Source organism: Ochlerotatus camptorhynchus, unplaced genomic scaffold (genome assembly GCF_037179485.1).
Source record: "Ochlerotatus camptorhynchus isolate MF236.1 unplaced genomic scaffold, CSIRO-AGI_Acam_v1.1 ptg000270l, whole genome shotgun sequence".
Lineage (NCBI taxonomy): Eukaryota > Metazoa > Arthropoda > Insecta > Diptera > Culicidae > Ochlerotatus > Ochlerotatus camptorhynchus.
In genome coordinates this window covers 1,155,435-1,176,127 of record NW_027040759.1, presented here as the reverse complement: position 1 = coordinate 1,176,127, position 20,693 = coordinate 1,155,435, and the positions used below count along the sequence as shown (strand labels likewise).

The 20,693-nt window shown below is 48.1% G+C and overlaps 2 protein-coding genes across 4 annotated transcripts in view; both read left to right on the top strand.

The window, feature by feature from the left end:
- The window catches only part of Crag (DENN domain-containing protein Crag), a 74,535-nt gene extending 71,861 nt beyond the window's left edge, over positions 1-2,674 (top strand). For all 3 annotated transcript variants that reach the window (XM_065227370.1, XM_065227371.1, XM_065227369.1), the window contains 4 exons: positions 20-425; positions 497-937; positions 1,005-1,183; positions 1,250-2,674. In XM_065227370.1, coding sequence (XP_065083442.1) covers positions 20-425; positions 497-937; positions 1,005-1,183; positions 1,250-1,568 — 1,345 coding nt within the window. In that variant the 3' untranslated portion in view covers positions 1,569-2,674. The remainder of the gene's footprint in view (positions 1-19; positions 426-496; positions 938-1,004; positions 1,184-1,249) is intronic.
- Positions 2,675-17,516: 14,842 nt separating this feature from the next.
- Positions 17,517-20,135, top strand: LOC135705603 (uncharacterized). The gene is made up of 2 exons (XM_065227374.1): positions 17,517-17,539; positions 17,598-20,135. Exons 1-2 carry the CDS (start codon positions 17,520-17,522, stop codon positions 18,571-18,573), a joined length of 996 nt encoding a protein of 331 aa, XP_065083446.1. The 5' UTR covers positions 17,517-17,519; the 3' UTR covers positions 18,574-20,135.
- The last annotated feature ends 558 nt before the right edge of the window (positions 20,136-20,693 follow it).

Here is a 20,693-nt window from a genome sequence, read left to right as displayed (position 1 = left end):
TCCCGATTTCGCCTAACAGCCCCAGTCTGACGGGTAAGAAATCGAACGAGATTCTCCAGGGTGGACTGAGCAGCATCAAGAACGCAGCCACCTCGGTTGCGAAGAAGCTGGACGAGATCAAGGAAGCCATCTCGGCCAACTCGACGCCGGTAAAGACGGGCTCCGGTACGATCATCGGCAGCAACGGACTGGATCGGGAAGGACTCGGTTCGGAGAGTGACCTGATGAACGAGGACGGCAGCGTCGGTATCAATGGAAACCGATCGCGCCGGGTGTCCAGCGAATTCGACCTCTGGGGGCGGTTTAGCGAGTCCCGGAAGTCCAGCTACAATAATCTAGTGCCTCTGGGGGAGAACACCACGTCGAGCAATAGTTTGAACACATATCCCACGCTGCCGGACAATATCTACACAGCGGTTGCGGAGGTATGTCCAATTCGGTGTTGCCTTGATGAACACGTGTCCGATATGAGCTTTGTTTTGTCTTGTTTTCCTAGGTTTCGGAACCGAACGAATCGGACTTTGTGATACAGATTACGTCCTGTTCGCAGTGCCACAACTGCTCGGTACTGCTGTACGACGAGGACGTGATGGCCGGTTGGTCGGCGGAAGATTCCAACCTGAACACCACCTGCCATGCTTGCGGTAAGGTTACAGTACCATTCCTGAATATTTTCATCATTTCCGAGGAACTGCGGTCGAATAAATCGGCGATGGCCAAACAGCAACAGCAGCAAACAGACGTAATCACCGTGCCATATCTGAACCCGCTGGTGCTTCGGAAAGAACTGGAGAACATCTTGGGTCAGGAAGGAGACCTCGCCCTGGCCAAAACCAGCTTCGTTGAAGAGCATCCCATAATCTACTGGAACTTGGTATGGTACATGGAGCGTATCGACGTCAGTACCCATTTACCGAACCTCTGTCTGCCGAAAAAGGTAGGTTCTTTCTCGACAAAGTAAGGTTAGATTTGTTGACCATTGTTGTCCATCTCTGCCGTTTCAGGAGGGAGAAAATGTCGATCCTTTGAGCAACCTGAAAACTGTATCGGTTCACTGTCTGTGGGACAATCCACGGTTACACTCAGAGGCCGGACCAGCCATGTACATGCTCTGGCGGCAGAACCAGCCGGCTAGTCCGCTGTTGAAGGCTCTCCTCACCGATCAGACTTCGATCAACCGGGCGTAAGTTCCACCATTTATAACCCTATCACACCCCTTATAACCCAAATTTCCTCCGAACATACCCAGGGTCATGCAACAGGTGATTGCCTCAATCCGCTGTAGCGATCTGCTAACTCCGGTCAAACGGTTGGCCAACGAGCGGCACAAGCTCAAACACCGGGGCGTCGATCGTACGCACTCGATCTACCGGGACCTTCTGTTCCTGGCACTTATTGCCATCGGCCGGTCGAACATCGATCTGATTTCGTTCCATCGCGAGTATGCGGCCGTGTTCGACAAGCTGACCGAAAAGGAGTGCAACATGTACTACCGCAGCCAAGATCTACCGCCATCGTCGGCAGCCATCTTCTGCCGGGCCTACTTTAAGCCCCTAATGCTGCCCTGACCGCAACCGAACCGACTGCGGTACGACTTCGGTGCACTGCGATCCAGTGCCCAGGTCGTCTCGCCAAGAAACGGCAGCAGGTAGCTCAGACAAACGGCAAGAAATAGGGTCGCTTACCTTCGCAGGGCAAGGTAAGTGACCGTAAGTGATAGAATCGTTGTTTTTGCTGAAAAATTATTCACAAACACAAGAGAGGACAACAATAAATTATACGTAGGTAGCAATGTCAGCAACGCTTCATTTTCATCCATTTCCCCCGTTAGGAATCGCTAATTAGTAAAATATTTCCATCCCATCAAACATAACCTATAGCACCGACTTGCAGTGAGGTTAGGACCTTATAACCCCAATTTACGATTTATCCATCCTGCTTAAATAGGGCAATGAAACTGCAACAACAGAGAAGATTATATATATATCTAATAAAGGGAGCTTGAAAACTAATAACAACTAACCCCTAGCGAAAATGTCCCGTTAACAAACCGAAATGAGATTAGTCATACCCAATAACAACCAAAACGACGCCCGCTCAACGCGTCAACGCAATCAGATTATTAAAACTACTTATGACCCCTGTGACTGCGCCTACTTTGATCAACTAGCACCTTGCTAGCTGAGAAACAAACAACAAATTTCGACGGAATTATGTGATACAAGTACGTTTTCCTTTCTACTCGCAAGTAAAACAAAAGTTTGATAATAAATAAGCATTCGCACTTGTAAGATTATATTTTTTTTTTCGATTTCGTGACGATACTTTATCATATATGTTGGCGAAGATGGTGAACGTAAAGCTTTTTTTAAGTGTTAGTTAATATGTTTGTTAGGCAATAATGGTTTAGAGAGCAGGTGAACCGATTTTTAGTAAGGAGCTTTGTACTTTCTTATTTGTTAGATTTAGTTTATTTTTGCGCTCTGTGTTGATGGTAAAAGGCACGGCAACAACAATAACAGAATTAACGGTTAGGTAAGTGTTACTTCAAAGCCGCACGCACGGCAAAAAGAGAAGCTGTTTGAAGGTTATGTTAGGGTTACTGGTTCAGAGGACATGGCTGACAAATAGATGAAACAAATCTAGAGGAAATATATGTACGATTCTATGATAAGGGCATATTCTAGCTGATCGGTTTAGTGAGGATATCACAGCCATTACCGGTACTGTCACATGAAACGTCCGCATAGCATTCTGATCCACAGTTCTTCGCATCTGCAGTGTTATTATTTTGGTGTCTTTGTGGACTATACTGCAGGGCTGGTAGTGAGTCTTGGTCACTTTTTTTCAAGCCAGTCACTAAAAAGTCTCTTTTTTAAGGTCAAGTCACTAAAGTCACTTTTTCTTGTAATCAGTCACTATTTTCAACTATTTTAGCGTGAATTTATTTCAATATTGATCATTATTTGCTTTGTGACGTTTAATCGTCTTTCTCTATCTACAGGCTGTCTACTCATTTTTCAAAATAAAATTTCCTGAGTTTTACAGGTTTTCCCAGAACTTTAACGGATAAATTCAAGGCTTGTAATAAGAAAGCTTTTTTAAATGCGTTCAAAATATGCTTTTTCTTGAAGATCAAAAGTACCGTTCCGATTCAAATTTCGGACGATTCAAATTTCGGACACTTTCATTTTTAATTAAATATTACATCCAGTTAGAAACAAAGTAATAATGTTAGATGATCGTGGAGGGCACTAGTCAAAAAAATTTAAAATTTACAAGACATGTGGATCATTTTCGACCGAGATAATCAACTTTTAAAAGTGTCCGAAATTTGAATCGGCACGGTAATTAACCCAAGCGTGCCTGAATTAAGGAAAACATTAAATGATTTATTTCAAGTTCGTAATTAAGTTTATGAAATCTTGAAGGGACGAACGGGATACTCCAAACGAAGTATACGGTTTAACAGGAAAAACGGAGAAAAGTTTATTTAAACGCCTGTACTACACGAAGTGCGATTGTGGAATGCACCGAGGGGGTCGACTCTATCTACGATGCAAAAAAGATTGTGTTTTGCTGTGGCTAGCTGCGCGCACGCTGACTAGATAGAAAGAAGATTGATGACGATTCTGAAGATTTCCTGCAAAAAATTGATCAGCGATGCAAGTAGATGCGACAAATGAAAGAAGATTGTTCGAAAATTGATTCGCTAGTGTGAGATTTGTTGACCATCTAAACTTGAGATTTAGATGTGTCGTCCCCCTCGGAATGAACAGTTATTAATTTTCACAAACAGGTAACGGGTCGTTGCCAGGGAGGGCTTCCCAACAACGTAATAGGGGAATGCGACGGCTGATTACCTACTACGCCAACACGCCCTCTCAATCGGCCATTCCAAAGCCTTGGCACAGCTTCTCCATGCGCACTGCGTCCACCGGTTTGGTGAACAAATCCGCCAGTGGCTTCTCGGTACTGATATACTTCACCGCTACACATCCATTCGCAATGTGGTCCCGGATGAAGTAGTGCTTGATATCTATATGCTTGCTTCTCTCGATTTCACAATTCTTCGCCATACCTATCGCTCCTTGATTGTCCTCAAATATTACGACCGGATCCGCAGGGCGCTTCAATTGAAGATCTTCCATCACTCCGGACAACCAGATCGCTTCCGAAACAGCAGAACTCAGCGACACCTACTCCGCTTCACTCGAAGATGTAGAAACGGTAACCTGCTTTTTGCTCGACCCCGATACAGGATTACCGAATACCGTGAACAGGTAACCGCTGACTGACTTCCTGTCTTCCGCATCCGATGCCCAGTCGGCGTCAGCATATCCGACCAACGCTTCCGCTGATTCGTCGCGTACAAACTTCAGGTGCTTCGTTTTCGTCCCTTTCAAATACCGTACTATACGCTTGAGGCATTGCCAATGGTTAACTATTGGGTTCTGTTCGCTTCACGAAAATAGCATCGTCACGGCATCTAGGTGTGAATATTTGCGGCATGTCAGCACCAACCATCCCGTTCATCGACAACGGCTCCCTTCGGAAATTTGCGATTCAACTCTTCCGGCGAACCAAACAGAAGACGACCTGTTATAAAAGCCGAAGCAAGATTGTTCTTGATGATCAGTAAAAGTGACAACACGACCCCCATCATCATCAATATCATCAAGTGTACCCGCTAGTGAACCAGTAGAGAAGAGTAATAAAATTGAATTTGAATTATTTGTATTAATTAGTAATAAAGTTAGAAGTTATTTGAAGTTAGTGAAGTGATAAATAAATGAACTAAGATTATCGCAAAATACTTACCTGTGCTGTGATCTCCCGCGAAGGCCAGAAAGAGAGTAAAACGTCAAGAAACTTACCCGCCATAGTGCATATGTCCCCGTTGTGCTATTGTGTAGTGGTGAATAAGGATTGAGCATAGAAACAAGTTTTTAAAACTGAGTGATTCGAACATATGGTCCTTCGAACCGGATTACGGCCGTCGAACTCCGTCCGTTCCGATAACTGTCCGTTGTGAGACAACCGCCATCGCTACTACCAACCACCTAGCGCACGGTCCGCCATCATAGTCCGTGGAACAATCGCGAAGTAGCGTTGGAACCCGCCATCACTTTCGCTAATTCAATAGCTATACAAGGCACATTTGGCCTTTTCAAAGGTAATTAGATTTTCTATTTCTTCTACCCTTTCTCGTGTGATCTGCGCGGTCTTTCGCTTTGCAGACCACTGTCGCCGTTCATCATGTCAACGGAACGTCGCATCAAGGGATTGAAGACCAAGCTGAAGAGCCTAACCGTCTCATTCAACCTTATCAAGACGTTCGTTAACAGTTATCAGGAAGAAAGGGATGCCTTCGAGATACCGGTACGCCTTGAGAACCTCGATAAGGTGTGGACCGATTTTCAGAGCACTCAATCGGAGCTCGAATCCGTCGATGAGACGATCGACGAGCAGCTTAAAGAACGGGTCGACTTTGAAACCGCCTACTACCGGGTGAAAGGTCTTCTACTATCCAAAAATAAATCTCCGTTATTGACGTCCATGACTACGTCTTCTTCTTCAAGCTCACAAGTCCATAGTTCGTCGTTGCATGTGCGCTTACCCGACATAAAACTTCCTACGTTTAGTGGAAACATCGACACCTGGTTGAATTTCCATGATCTGTATGTCTCTCTGGTTCACTCTTCTGTCGAATTATCTAACATCCAGAAGTTTTACTACCTTCGTTCCTCTCTGGCTGGAGAGGCCTTAAAACTGATTAAAAACGATTACCATCAGTGCCAATAACTACCACGTGGCCTGGAATCTGCTGGTTGAGCATTATCAAAACCCTTTGCGTCTGAAGCAATCGTACCTCGATGCTCTTTTCGAAGTCGGTACCCTGAAACGTGAATCTGGGGCCAATTTACATCTGCTGGTAGAGGGCTTCGAAGCCAACGTGAAGGTGTTGAAGCAGCTCGGTGAGAGAACCGAGTTTTGGGACTCCATTCTGATCCGTATGCTCAGTGTCCGCCTAGATCCCACAACTCGGAGGGACTGGGAGGAATTATCTTCAACTAAACCAGACGTGACGTTCAAAGATCTGACAGCCTTCATCCAGCGAAGAGTGACTGTTCTGCAAACGATCCAGGGAAAAGCTGTCGACACTCCAGCATCTACTCAACAGATGAAAAGGTCCAGTCAACGTGTCGTTGCTAGTCATGGGGCCAATCAAGTTCACGCTGGCCGGAAATGCGTCGTGTGTTCTGATCATCACCCACTCTATATGTGCCAGCTGTTCTCGAAACTCGACGTCGAAGCGAAGGAAAAGGAAGTTCGCCGTCATCAACTATGCCGCAACTGCCTGCGCACGGGTCACCAAGCTCGAGACTGTTCGTCATCCAGTTCCTGCCGAAAGTGTCGAGGTCGTCACCACACACAGCTCTGCTCCGGGATGAATTCTGCCACTGTAAGCTTCAGGCAACCAAGTCCTATATCAACAGCCACAACATCCTCCTTTGGTTTGTTTTTTCCGTCGATCTTGTTTTCCGTGCTGAGCACCAATGCTACCGACGTGCCAGGAAGGCAGCTCCCACACCTGGACCCTACCTATCGACCCATCAACTCATGAACCGGGGACCAACGGTTTTACTTCCCATCCGAAGGAAGGCGTGATCAGAGATGTTATGCCTCAGAACATCCCGGCGGCGCCGACTGGGATTGAACCCAGGCCTGCTGGGGTGAGAGGTAATCACGCTTACCACTACACCACCGGCGCCGTTAATCCACAACATCCTCTGCGAAGCTCGAACAGCCGAAAGCATCTGTATCCGCTACTTTCACCGGACCTTCAAGCCATGCAAGCACCGGTCAAGCACGAAAGGGCGTGCTTTTGGCTACCGCAGTCGTTAAACTAGTGGACGACAACGGCACTGAACATTTTTTTTTATATCTTTATTAAGGAGACTTTCAGCCCTGGGCTGGTTCGTCTCCTAGCACTGAACATGTTGCCAGAGCGCTTCTCGATTCCGGTAGTGAATGTTGCTTCATTACCGAAGCACTCTCGCAAGTCATCAAATCTCAACGCACAAAAATATCCGTTCCGATCAGTGGCATTGGGCAATCATCAACGTACGCACGGTACAAAATCGTCGCTTCGATTCAATCAAGGGTTTGTGACTACTATACCTCTGCCGAGTTCCTTGTACTGCCCAAAGTTACCATCGATTTGCCATCTGTTCAAGTCGACACTTCTTCTTGGAATATTCCCCCGGTGTTCAGCTAGCCGACCCATTGTTCTACGAATTAAATCCAGTGGATATTATCATTGGCGCAGAAGTATTCTTTGAGCTCTTTAAGGTTTCAGGTCGCATTCAGCTTGGCGAATCCCGTCCGACCTTGGTCAACTCGGTTCTTGGTTGGATAGTGTCTGGAAAGACTTCGCACGGCACTCCGAGGTCTCCAATCATCGCCAATGTTGCAACGATCACCGATTTACATAAGCTCATCGAAAAGTTTTAGTCAATCGAAGAAGACGAAAGCACTCCAAACCATTCCGTCGAAGAAGCCGCTTGCGAAGAACACTTTCGACACACCGTGAAGCGAAACTCTGAGGGAAGGTACATTGTTCGCTTACCCGTGAAGGAAAACGTCATCGAACAACTTGGTGACAACCGTTCTACTGCCGTCCGTCGTTTTCGAATGCTGGAAGGTCGACTTGTTCGTAACCCAGGCATAGCGCAGCAATACCGTGACTTCATGGACGAATACCTTGCTTTGGCCACATGAAGCAGGTGTTTGACTACCAGTCGCCTCCATCTCCATGCTATCATAAGCCTCACCACGCTGTAGTTCGAGAAGAGAGCACTACTACGAAGCTGCGAGTGGTATTCGATGCATCATGCAAGACTCCGGAGGGACCATCGCTCAACGACGCACTCATGGTAGGTCCAACCGTGCAGCAAGAGATTCGGTCAATCATCATGCGCTCCCGAATCCGTCGAATAATGGTCATCGCTGACGCCAAGCAGATGTACCGACAAGTACTCGTAGACGAACGGGACACTCCGCTTCTACGAATTGTTTGGACGACATCATCGGAGCGACCACTGAGCACCTATGAGCTGCTAACTGTAACTTATGGCACTGCAAGCGCGCCCTTTCTCGCTACTCGTGTTCTCCTGCAACTTGCAGATGATGAACAGGACAGCTTTCCAGAGGCAACCGAAGTCTTACGTAAGGACTTCTACGTGGACGATCTTTACTCGGGGGCAAGCAGCGTCGAAGAAGCAACTAAGCTCCGTCAGCAGCTAGAAGCACTCCTGGCTAAAGGCGGGTTTGAACTTCGAAAGTGGGCATCTAACGAAGAAGCTGTTCTGGAAGGTATCGCTCCAGAACGCTGGTGGGATGAATTCCAACATCGATGATTATCGCTTAGCGGTTTCGGATCGTTGCTTCGACGGCATCGCTCTCACTGAGACTTAGCTCGATACAAGCACATTTTCAAATCAAATTGTTTGGTTCCGAATACGAGGTTACCAGCCGCAAATCTACATAGCGGTCGGCTCTGGATTGAAGGCAAAAGTTATCGAAAACGATTCAAGGAATTGTGTGGGACAAGTTTGGATTGCCATTAAGCTCGCTGACCGCACTTTCTTTTTGTGTGTAGTCTACTTTCCTCCGGATCGAACTCGCGACTCTACGCTAATTGAATCCCACAGCTATAATGGAGATCGCTACAGCTGCTGACGCGATCTCATTCTTTGCTCGACTGTTGAGCTGTTCAGTCCGTATTTTCGCTCGAGTTCTCGATTCGGTTTTGTTTCGTTTTGTGCTGTCGCGTTGCGCCGTGGAAGTGTCGCCACCTTCTCGCGTTCTGGCAAGTTTAATTGAACTTGCAAACACGAAACAAATGGTGCGTAAACGTGCTGATGAGCCAGCAGCGGGCCCTTCAAAGAAGGTGCTAATCAAGCCCAGCGCGTCGCAGGATGACGCCGGAAAACGAGTACTGCAAGCCAACCAGTATGCAGTACTCCCGGAAGAAAATGGCGATGGTGACGCCGTTCCCATTGCAAGACGAGAGCGGATTCCCCCGCTTTTCACGCCGGTGAAGGATGTTGCCAAGCTGGGTGCTGAACTGGCAAAACACAAGCTGCTGCCTCGCTTCAAGCTTTGCAGCATCGGTACCAAAATCATGTGCTCCCTCCAACCTGGAGGAGTACAAACAAATAGGAAGTTTCCTGAAGAACAACAATGTGGACTTCTTCACACATGATCTGCCATCGAGCAAGCCACTGAAGGTGGTTTTGCGTGGATTACCGTCGTTCGAGGCGACTGCGGTGAAATCCGAGCTGGAGCGGTTCGGGCTCAAGCCTGAGGCAGTGTACCCGATGAACCGGCGTCCCAACCAAAACACCAGCTTCCGTGATCAGTTGTTCCTGGTGCATTTCACGAAGGGATCCACCAGTCTTGCGGCTCTGAGATCCAATATCCGGGACCTGTTTCAGGTCATCATCAGTTGGGAGCATTACAAACCCCAACATCGTAATGTAACGCAGTGTATGAACTGCCTCTCATATGGCCATGGCACCAAAAACTGCCACATAAAGACAAACTGCGACAAGTGTGCTGGAACTCACTCAACTGCGTCCTGTGAGCAAGTCGATGACATCGAGCCAACGTGTGTCAACTGCGGTGGAAACCACCAAGCCTCCAATCGCGGATGTCCCAAGCGAGTGGAGTTCATTAATATCCGTCGGAAGGCCACAATCAACAACCAGCTTGGTCGCCTTCGTAATCATCGTTCGCCTCCTGTACTCACGGAAGTCCAGTACCCAGCTCTCCAGCCCCGTCGACATGTTCCGAACCTAGCACCGCTTCCGCTCAACAACCAACAAGCCAATCCTGCGAGTATCCAAATGGTTCCTAACAGTCGAACAGTTCAGCATCGTCTCGCTGCTGCTGCGGCCCAGCCAATTCCTGGTTCATCCACCGCCTCTGGTTTATCATACGCTGGTGCTGTCTCAGGTGAATCTGCCGACGATTCCCCGTTCACCTCGGAGGAACTTGTGACGCTCGTGGCCGAGGTCATCATCATCATGCGCACCTGCAAGACTCGATCTGAACAGCTTCATGCTGCCTTGTCACTCGTCACCAAGTATGGACCGTGAAGCTATAAAAATTGCAAATTGGAACGCTTGCTCACTGACGAACAAGCATAGAGAGCTACTCGATTTCCTCAACACCAATGATTTCGACATTGCTGTCATCACCGAGACGCATTTGAAACCCGAACTGAACGTATTCCTTCCCGACTTTCGGCTTGTCAGACTTGATCGCACCTGCTCTGGAGGTGGAGGAGTGGCCATCGCTGCAAGACGGAACATCAGTTGCCGGCTGCTACCAAACTTCCAGCTGAAAACAATTGAAGCCATCGGAGTGGAGGTGAGCACATCACTTGGCCCAATCACCATCATCGCGATCTATTGCCCCAAGCAAACCAACATCAGGGACGGGTCGTCAGTGGCCCTCCGGAAAGACATCATCAAACTCACCCGGAGGAGCGGGAACTTCATTATCGCTGGCGATCTGAACCCAAAACACCAAGCTTGGGGCAACGGTCGGAGCAATAGAAACGGCATCATCCTCAATGAAGACCTGCAAGAGGGCCACTATACCATCTTGGCCCCGGACTCTCCCACCCGGTTGAGTCGGTCTGGGGTCCATGCGACCATCGACATCTTCGTAAGCAACATGGGACACAACATCTCACAACCTGTGGCATTCCAGGAGCTGAGCTCGGACCACTACCCGGTGGTGGCCGAAGTTGGATCCACGGTAAACCGATCCGAAGCTTCCCGGCGCAACTACCATCGAGTCAACTGGGCACAATATCAACACTGCGTCGACACAACCATCGACTATGATACCCAACCGGGGACGTCCGAAGATGTTGACCGGTATCTACCAACCATCGAGGAGGCGATCTCCCGGGCCAGGGAACAACACGTGCCAGTATCCAGACAGGTAAGTAACACTCTGAACCTTGACAGCCCTACCAAAGATCTCATTAGACTCCGTAACACCATTCGTAGGCAGTACCAGCGTACTGGCCTGCCTAACTTGAAGACCAATTCTAATCGATTAACAAAGATCATTCAGGTCAGGTTGGTGGATCTCAGAAATAACGATTTTGCTAGTAAGATCCGCTCTCTCCCAGATTGTACTAAGCCCTTCTGGAAACTTACAATAATTCTTAAAAACAAGCCTAGGCCCATTCCCCCACTGACCCCACTGGATCGTCCCGACGACCCAGTGGTTCATCTGATAACTCCTGAAGAGAAGGCTGCCGCGATAGGTCAACACTTCGTCAGCTCCCATAATCTCGGACAAAACATCATCAGCCCTCATGAATCTGAGGTTGCTGAAAATGCAACCAATCTTCTTCAGATTCCTAACATTTTTCCAGAGGAATCCGAGATTACGGCTGACGAACTGTTGGCCTATATCAAATCATCTAAAAACATGAAGGCCCCAGGTTTCGACAACATCCTGAATCTGGAACTCAAACACTTGAATTCCAGATTCTACAACCATCTGGCACTGATTTTTAATCAGTGCCTCAGACTTGGCTACTTCCCCTCGTGTTGGAAGTCAGCTAAAGTCATACCCATCCGGAAACCTGGGAAGGATCCGTCCTCTCCTTCAAGTTATCGACCAATCAGCCTTCTCTCAGGGTTATCAAAACTGTTCGAAAGAGCAGTGTACCACCGGCTCCTAACATCTGCCGATGAAAACAACTTGTTACTCGAGGAACAGTTTGGTTTTCGGAAAGGTCGTGCGACCGTCCACCAGCTGACTCGAGTAACAAACGTTCTCAGACGGAACAATTCTGGTTCGAAAACATCTGCTATGGCGTTGTTGGACGTTGAAAAAGCGTTCGACAATGTCTGGCATGATGGCCTGGTGTTCAAATTGCAGCAGTACGGTCTTCCAATCTTCCTAGTGAAGATAATAAACAACTATCTATTAGACAGAACGTTCCGAGTCTCTCTGAATGGCATCACATCGGATGCTTTCAACATCGGTGCCGGGGTTCCACAAGGAAGCATCCTTGGCCCCATCCTATTCAACCTGTTCACCTCCGATATGCCGGCTCTCCCTGATGGTGGATCGTTGTCTCTGTTCGCAGATGATACATCCATCGTAGGTTCATCGGAGCTCTGACTGCCAAACTTCAGGAGGCCTGGACGTCCTGTCTGAATATTTCAACAGCTGGAAGATCCGTATCAACGCGGCAAAGACCCAGGTCATTATCTTTCCACACTCTAAATCTCCTAGACTTGTTCCGTCGGAGAATAACAAGATCTGCCTGAACGGCACAGTGGTGGAATGGTCCAAAGAGGTCGTGTACCTCGGGCTAACACTAGACAGCAAGCTTCTTTTCAGGGAGCACGTTGACAAAACGAAAACCAAGTGCAACATCTTGATAAGATCGTTGTATCCATTTATCAACAGGAAGTCAACCCTGTCCCTGAAAAATAAGCTTGCTGTCTACAAACAAATCATTCTTTTTGAAATCGAGTACGGTATGCCAATCTGGGAGAGTTGCGCAAAATCACCTTAAACTCCAAAGGATCCAAAACAAGATCCTTAGGATGGTCCTAAACAGTCCCCCGCGGACTAGAAATTCTGAGATCCACTTCCTGGCTGGAATTCAAACATTAGAAGAACGGAGAGTATTCATCCTGGAAAGGTTCAGAGACACCTGTCTGAGATCAAATCATCAGATCATACGTGATCTAGCACGTTAGGTTAAGTTATACTCGTAGTTAGGTAGGTTATCACTTTTTTCAATTCTAATAAAACACATCCCCAAAGGGGTATTCTGTAAACTAGTTGAAAAACGCAAATATTTAATTAGAATATCAAATTAAACAAAGATGAAGAGCCAAGTAGGCTAATCAATTAAAATGATAAATCAATGTACGACCATAATCAACAGAAATAAACATAATTTTACTACTACTACTGCTGACGCGATGCTAAACATTGGCGACTTCAATCTACCGGTAATTTCTTGGCGATCATCTTACGGTGGATTCCTGTATCCGGGCCACGACCGTTCTACATTTCACTCTGGAGCTGTAAGCCTTTTGGATCTGTAACCGTTTGTTACAAAACATATTAGATTTTTAATTTGTGCATAGTTGTTAAATGTACCGTCACGTCTCTTAAAGTTATTTGGTGTTGGATTAGTAGGGTTAGTAGTCGTTGTATAAAATTGTTAATTTGTTAGTAGGATTAATTGTTTTTAAATTTGAAAATTATATAAAACCGTACAACAGTACAGTGGGTTTGAGTATTCTATCAGTGGGTACAACAACATTCGGACGAAATTATGATTTCAAAATGGGTCGAAAATAACGTCTCACGAGAAGAGCAATGGGATGGGAAAAGCGCGAAGGAAAAACCGCCATTCCTAAATCAGTATCTGGCGTTCGTGTGCTTCGGATCGCTAAAACCAAGTGTCCTTAAAGTTATACAAAGTGAGTGGTGAATCGGACCTTTTTTGTGGTACCATTCGGTACAGCGCCATTTTGTGAACCAACCGACTAAGTCGGTCAGAAAGCACACGAGTCGGATTATTGGTGTGGCTATTAATCCTAACAGTAAAGGACATCATTTCGCTTTGGCATTGCAAGGTCAAAATCGCCGCATTCCTCGGGCCAAGACGGCTCTAAACGCAAAAGAGGACCCCTCTCAGCAGTCACTCCGGCCTTGCCTGGACTCTGGTGATTCTTGTCAACGAGGGTAGACGCTAGGAGACCGCAGATCGCCATCAAGTCAAGTCGATCTGTTGTTCAAACATCACCACCCTGTCAGGCTCGCAACAGAGCGCTCGCACATCGGCAGAGTAGTCTTCGGCGGAGCAGAATCAACGGCAGCAGTTCAGTACCGGTACGTCAAACCCCCATAGTAAAAACCCACTGTACAGCCATAAAATTCAATAGAACTACTATTAGAAATCCAATCCACACCAGCTATAGCTTTTATTAATAAATAATTAGTATACACCCTTTGATTACTGTGTCACTTAAACTTTCCATAGCTTTTAGTCAGGTGACAGTACTGCACATTAGGATCGCGAAGCCCCTCCAGATTACCCAGTAGTAAGCCGACCTTGAGACACAGCTCGAGAGGTTTCTTGCTACTGAGCGTTTTTACCGGGATACAGACAGTAGAGTTACAGATCATAACAGTATCGCCACTCTGATACCAGGCATGGCCATAGACCGGTGTACTGGTAGAGCGAGTCGATTGCTATCCTCAGGGCGTCTTGCCTCCAGGCGAGAAGGAGGATGCAAGCGCGCGTGCTCTGACAGCTTATGCCAAAGCGCTAACACGAACCCCTGGGGGGATTCCTACAAAGTGGTCATAGCCAAGATCCGTGGCGTGGCGGCACCACCGGAGAGATCGCCGGCCATGCTGGCGTCGATCGTAGAGTTCTTGCTTCCACGTAGGGACGTTGACTCCTGGCCGCGAGGTATCTCAGTCGCGGAACAGGGAGAAGTTTCTAGAGTGACAAACAGTGAACTGATTGACATTGCAAAGTCGCTGGTGGTGGACAAGGCCCCGGGCCGGGATGGGATCCCGGTTGTGGCTCTGAGGGCGGCCGTTGCGGAAAATCCAAACATGTTCAGGTCTGTATTTCAGACCTGTCTGGACGAAGGCATCTTCCCAGATGCGTGGAAGCGGCAGAGGCTGGTACCCGAAACCCCCTGGGAACCCGTCAGCATACAGGCCCATCTGTTTGCTGGACAGCACTGGCAAACTGCTTGAGAGGGTCATCCTCAACAGGCTGTCGGTGTAAACGGTCTTTCAAGCAGCCAGTACGGGTTCCGCAAGGGCAGATCTACATCGGAAACGAAGGGGCATTCGTTACTGCGCGGTGGTAACTTTAGACGTGAAGAACGCGTTCAACAGCGCGCTCGATACACCAACTCCGAATCCCCGGAGGGCTGTACAAGATTCTGGAAAGCTACTTCCAGAATCGTGTGTTGAAGTATGGCACAGAAGATGGCGAAAAATGCGTTAGAGTCACCGCAGGAGTGCCACAAGGCTCCATCCTGGGCCCGGTGTTATGGAACGTCATGTACGATGGAGTGCTGAGGATAAGATTCCCAGTAGGCGTGAAAATTGTTGGTTTTGCCGACGATGTCACGCTGGTAGTCTACGGGGAATCCCTCGAAGAGGTAGAGCTAACAGCGGCTCACTTCGTTAAACTTGTGGAGGAATGGATGAGATCCAGGACACTGGAGCTTGCCCACCACGTTGACAGTCGGCGAGAGCACAATTAGGTCTGTGCGCTCTCTGGAACTCTTGGGGGTTTTGCTCGATGATAAGGTCAGCTGCGGCTGCCACGTCGAGTACGCCTGCAAGAGAGCGTCTACGGTTGTGCGGGCATTATCCCGCATGATGTCAAACAGCTCGGCAGTGAATGCCAGTAAGCGCAGCCTCCTCGCTGGGGTCGTGGGCTGCGGTACTGGATATTGACTGTCACAGGCGGAAATTAGAGAGTACACACATGCTAATGTGCTTGAGGATGGCCAGTGCATACCGCACCATCTCAAGGGAGGCCGTCTGTGTCATAGCAGGGATGATGCCAATCGGCCTCATCATTAAGGAGGACGTGGTGTGCTATGACGCGAGGACCGTTGGAGAGGTGCGCAACAACGCGCAAGCGGTGTCGATTGCGAGATGGCAGTCGGAGTGGGAAAACTTCACAAAGAGGAGGTGGACCTACTGCTTGATACCTTCCGTATCAAGCTGGGTCAACAGGCGCCACGGGGAAGTAAACTTCCACCTGACACAGTTCCTGTCAGGCCATGGCTGCTTTAGGAGTTACTTGCATAGGTTCGGACATGCAAGTACTCCCACCTGCCCCGCGTGCGCTGGCGTCGAAGAGACGGCCAAACACGTTATGTTCGCCTGTCCACGCTTCGAGCCAGTATCGAGCGTGCCGGATAACATCGTCCCTAGGATGTGTGGTGCTACCGAGAACTGGAGCGCTGTGGTGACTGTGGTCACCCACATAGTTTCAGAGCTACAACGAGTGTGGCGTGCCGAGCAGCAGTTGACTACTGCCCGACTAGAGCGTTAGAGTACGGCTAGAGGAGCGCTATAGCGCATAGGCCCTCCCACGAAGTAATGCCTTCGGGCGGTTCCGGGGAGGTCAAGGGCCAAGGGCACAGGTAGGGTTTAGTGGGTCGGGAGTGCAACCCCACACCCTGAGTTATTTTCTCAGGTGTCTGTGAGCGGATTCCCCCCTGTATAAAAAAAAGTATCGTCACTCTGAAGCAAATCAACCACGTGGTTAATGAGAACAATCGTAGCTTAGACCTTTACTTCGTCATCGCTAAGGATACTGCTCCGCATTTGTCTATGGCTGTTTCTCCGTTAATAAAGACTGTTTCACACCATCCTCCTTTAGTTATTGAACTTGAAGGCAACCAAATTCCTGAGGTCATACCACCCCCCACCTACGATTTCCGAAATGCTGACCACGACAGTATCGGAGAACTTCTTTCGAATTTGGACTGGCACAGGATACTCGTCCCTGCCGATGTCAATGCAGCTGCCCAAACGCTCTCGCATATTTTGGTTTACGTCATTGAGCGTCACGTTCCGAAAAAAGTTCCTAAACACGGTAATCATCATCCTTGGCAAACAAGTGAACTCCGTATGTTAAAGTCTTCCAAAAGAGCCGCGCTAAGAAATTACACCAAGGACCATTATGCGAGGATCAATCATGCATATCAACGAACCAATCGCCAATGTTATCGGCGTTATCAACGAGATGTTCAACGGAAGCTTCGATCTCACTCGAAAACTTTTTGGAATTTGTGAATGAGCAACGAAAGGAGTCTGGCCTTCCATCGACTATGGTACTGAACGGCGAAGAGGCTTCATCCCCTCAGGACATTTGCCGTCTGTTCTCAACCAAGTTTGGGAGTGTATTCTCGGATGAGAACCTACCTGACGAGCATATATGTTTTAAGATTTCCATAAAGTCCCCCGGGTACTTTTTCTGAAGATCTCAAACTGACCCACAATGGATCAATGAAAATGCTGAGGTTTTGACAGAACTGTGCTGTGGCTACCACAGTATTTTACATTTGATCGTCCATATACAGTAGCGCCAAAAGCACATTCCGATGGCCATTTCGACCAGTGACAGTCCGAGGGACCAGATGTCCGACTGAACCGAGTAGTGAATTCCTTGCAGGCGTTCCGGCTGGAATGGGAAATAACGTTATCACTTTCTATGAACTTGACGCTTTCCCAGTAAAGAGATTATACATATTCGTATGATCACTACGTCACCATTGGCATCTGTTTCGCTCCTGACAAACTATACTCTACAGCAGCGTAATCTCACTTGTTCTTATCACCCGAGCGAGCGAACATCATTTTACTCATTCGAACGCAAGCAGCGAGACGGAAAACACCCAAAAATGCTGATGGTACAGACGCTGATTTGGTAAGTCCTAATTCTCAATTCAATTTTAACCAACGAATCATCCCTATTATCCAACTAGGTTATCGGTTCTACTAGCGGCCACATCCGCCACGCAGTACGAATGCCTCCCATATCCCGAAAAGAGCACGTGCATAATCGATTTTATATACTACCTTGGTGGTGAACCGATCACTTTCCCAACTGGATACGATCACTATCGGATCACGTCCCGTTCCGAGAAACAGATCACTTCCAACGTTACCATCTTCGACGAAACCCTTTACGAAGCGATGCATCGACCGTCGCGCATCGAAATGGCCAACACCAACATGCAAAGTCTAACTCTGCCACCGGAATTACAGCTGGGAAATTTTGCCGCAAACAAATTATCCTCAGTGACAACTGAAGCCGGACGACACTATCAAATCAGTTATCTAGATTTGGAAAGTAACAACTTGAAGGACATCGCGTTCATCAACAGGCTGGTGAACTTGGAAGTACTGCATCTGGACCTCAATCAAATTTCGTCCATCCCAGGCTCTGCGGTCGCCCCGTTGACTAAACTTAAGTATCTCTATCTTCAATTTAATCCTTTCACATCGATCCCCTGGACTGACCTCCCGCGAACCCTAATCCATCTGGATTGTTACTACTGCCATGTGGAATCCGCCGAGTTCACCAATGTCAGTTTACCGTCGTTGGAATATTTAGGCCTGCAACACAACGCTTTTACTACGATCAACGTAACGGACTTGCTCCGAGTCGCTCCGCGCCTGAAGGAAGCGCACTTGCAGAACAACGTAATGACTGAGCATGAAAGAGACCGAATAAACGCCAAACTAACGTCGAACAACATTAGCTTCGTCTATTCTTCGCCTTTGTTTACAAACTATTGCTACTACGATGATTATGAATTCAAAGACGGAACGTGCGTCCGACGACAATTGGCTTCGATGGGGACTGGTATGACCATACTGTTGTCGGGGGTGGTCATCGGAATGGCAGCGACGTTTGTTTACATTGTGGTGTTAACATTTAGGCACATGAACCGATAACCGATGCGGGATAATCAGAATAGCCGATTTGTGTCAGTCATAGTGCTTATCAATGGAAGTGGAGTTTTGTTTTTCTATGCGAGGTTTCAATTGTTGGCCGCTCGGTGTTGATTGGTTTTATAGGAAAACATTTACCATGCGATTATCAATAGAATAGTGATTGTTTGTTGAATTAGATGTGATCTTGATTACATTTCGAACGAAATGTGTGATTGTTTGGGCAATAACACGAATATAGTTCTTCGCATTAAATCGATTAAGTTTAACCACAGAAAACATCATTCGAACTGTCTGTCTTTCCTCGAAACAGGCCCCCGTCAAATCGCTTTTTACCGAGACTCAGAACCGTTTTCAGCAGGTGGTGAAGTTAGAAATGTCATTTGCCACCATGATAAGCGGCGCCATAGTGGTAAGCATGATTACCTCTCACCCCAGCAGGCCTGGGTTCAATTTCAGTCGGCGCCGCCGGGTGTACTGAGGCATAACATCTCCTCCCTGGCGTCGGTAGCACTGGTGCTTAGCACGGAAAACAAATCAGAGGAAAAAAAATAAGTTCCTTGAACTTTATCCAATGTCCATAATTATGTTTTTCCAAGTTCTTTCAATTGAACAACGTGTGGCCTTGTGAAGCTGGTGATGGCTAACCGGTTTACCGACGCGTGTGTTTGGCAGACAAGTGCCTACGTTCTGGGGAAGTTCACCTCGACGCTTCCTACTTCATCCAAGCCTCCTGGATAAGCAGATACAGGAGACCTCGCTGATCCGGCATACTACCAGCCGGGTCCGATCGATATCATTTTGGGATCTGACGTCTTTCTTGCTCTCCTCAAGCCACCGGTGGTGTTCCTGTGGCACAGAACACGATCTTCGGGTGGATTGTGTCCGGGAATCAAGCCATCTACTCATCAAGTCTTCGAAGCAACGTCTCGATCGTCAATCTTCACACAGAGCTGGACCTCAACCGCACATTGCGGATGTTTTGGGAGCAGGAGGAGGTTCCGAAGCCACAGCAGTTTACTCCTTCTGAATAAGCAGCCATCGAGCTCTTAAGGTCTACTCTCAAACGGGATGAAAATGGGCGCTTCATCGTGCGACTGCTGTTCGATGATTCGAAGCTAGCGCTGGGTGAGTCCCTCACTTCGGCCATCAAGCAATTGCGATTGATTGAACGACGTTTCCGACAGGATGAGGAATTCCATACGCTGTACTCGGAGTTTCTCAGCGAATACCTGGTGCTGGGGCACATGGAAGAGGTGCCACCGGACAAACTGGAAGTAGAGACTAGCAAGTGTTTCTACCTTCCACACCATGCCGTCGTCAAGGCCGAAAGCACGACGACTAAGTTGCGAGTGGTCTTCGACGCCTCGTGCGCGTCGTCGACTGGCGTTTCGCTCAACCCGGGCGGACCGCGACTACCTGAGGATCGTGTTTCGTGAATCGGAGGATCAACCAATCAAACATTATCGGTTGTGCACCGTGACTTACGGAACCAAGTGCGCTCCGTACTTAGCGATCGAAGCCATGAAGCAAGTAGCCCGCGAGTACAATCAAGTGTATCCCGAAGCCGCGCAGAGGATTGCGCTCGACACCTGTCTGGTGCGCAGACCGTCCAGCACGTGAGGAAATTGAAGGAGCAAGTTGCGGAGATTTTGGAGTCCGCTAGTTTCCACCTGCGGAAATGGACCACTAACTGTTCGGAACTACTCCAGGAAGCACCGGAGGACGATCAAGCGCCGGTCGATGTGAAACTAGCAGAGCAATCAGACGCATTCTCGTTCAAGATCAGCTTGAACCCGAACAGCGTGAACACCAAATGGCAGCTTCTTTCTGATTCCTGCAAGCTATTCGATTCGTTCGGATGGCTTTCACCTGTAACCGTCAGAGTCAAGATATTGTTCCAGCAACTTTGGCTTACTGATCTCGCGTGGCTTGAAATCAAGGAAACTCTACACCAAGTGGAGCAGATACGCATCCCTCGATTCGCACCCAACTACAATGGGAAGATCGAATTGCATGGATTCGCGGATGCGTCGGAGCTGGCGTACGCTGCGGTAGTGTATGCTAGAGGAAGGAACGAAGTTGGCGACATAGTCGTGAATCTCCTGGTCGCCAAAACCAGG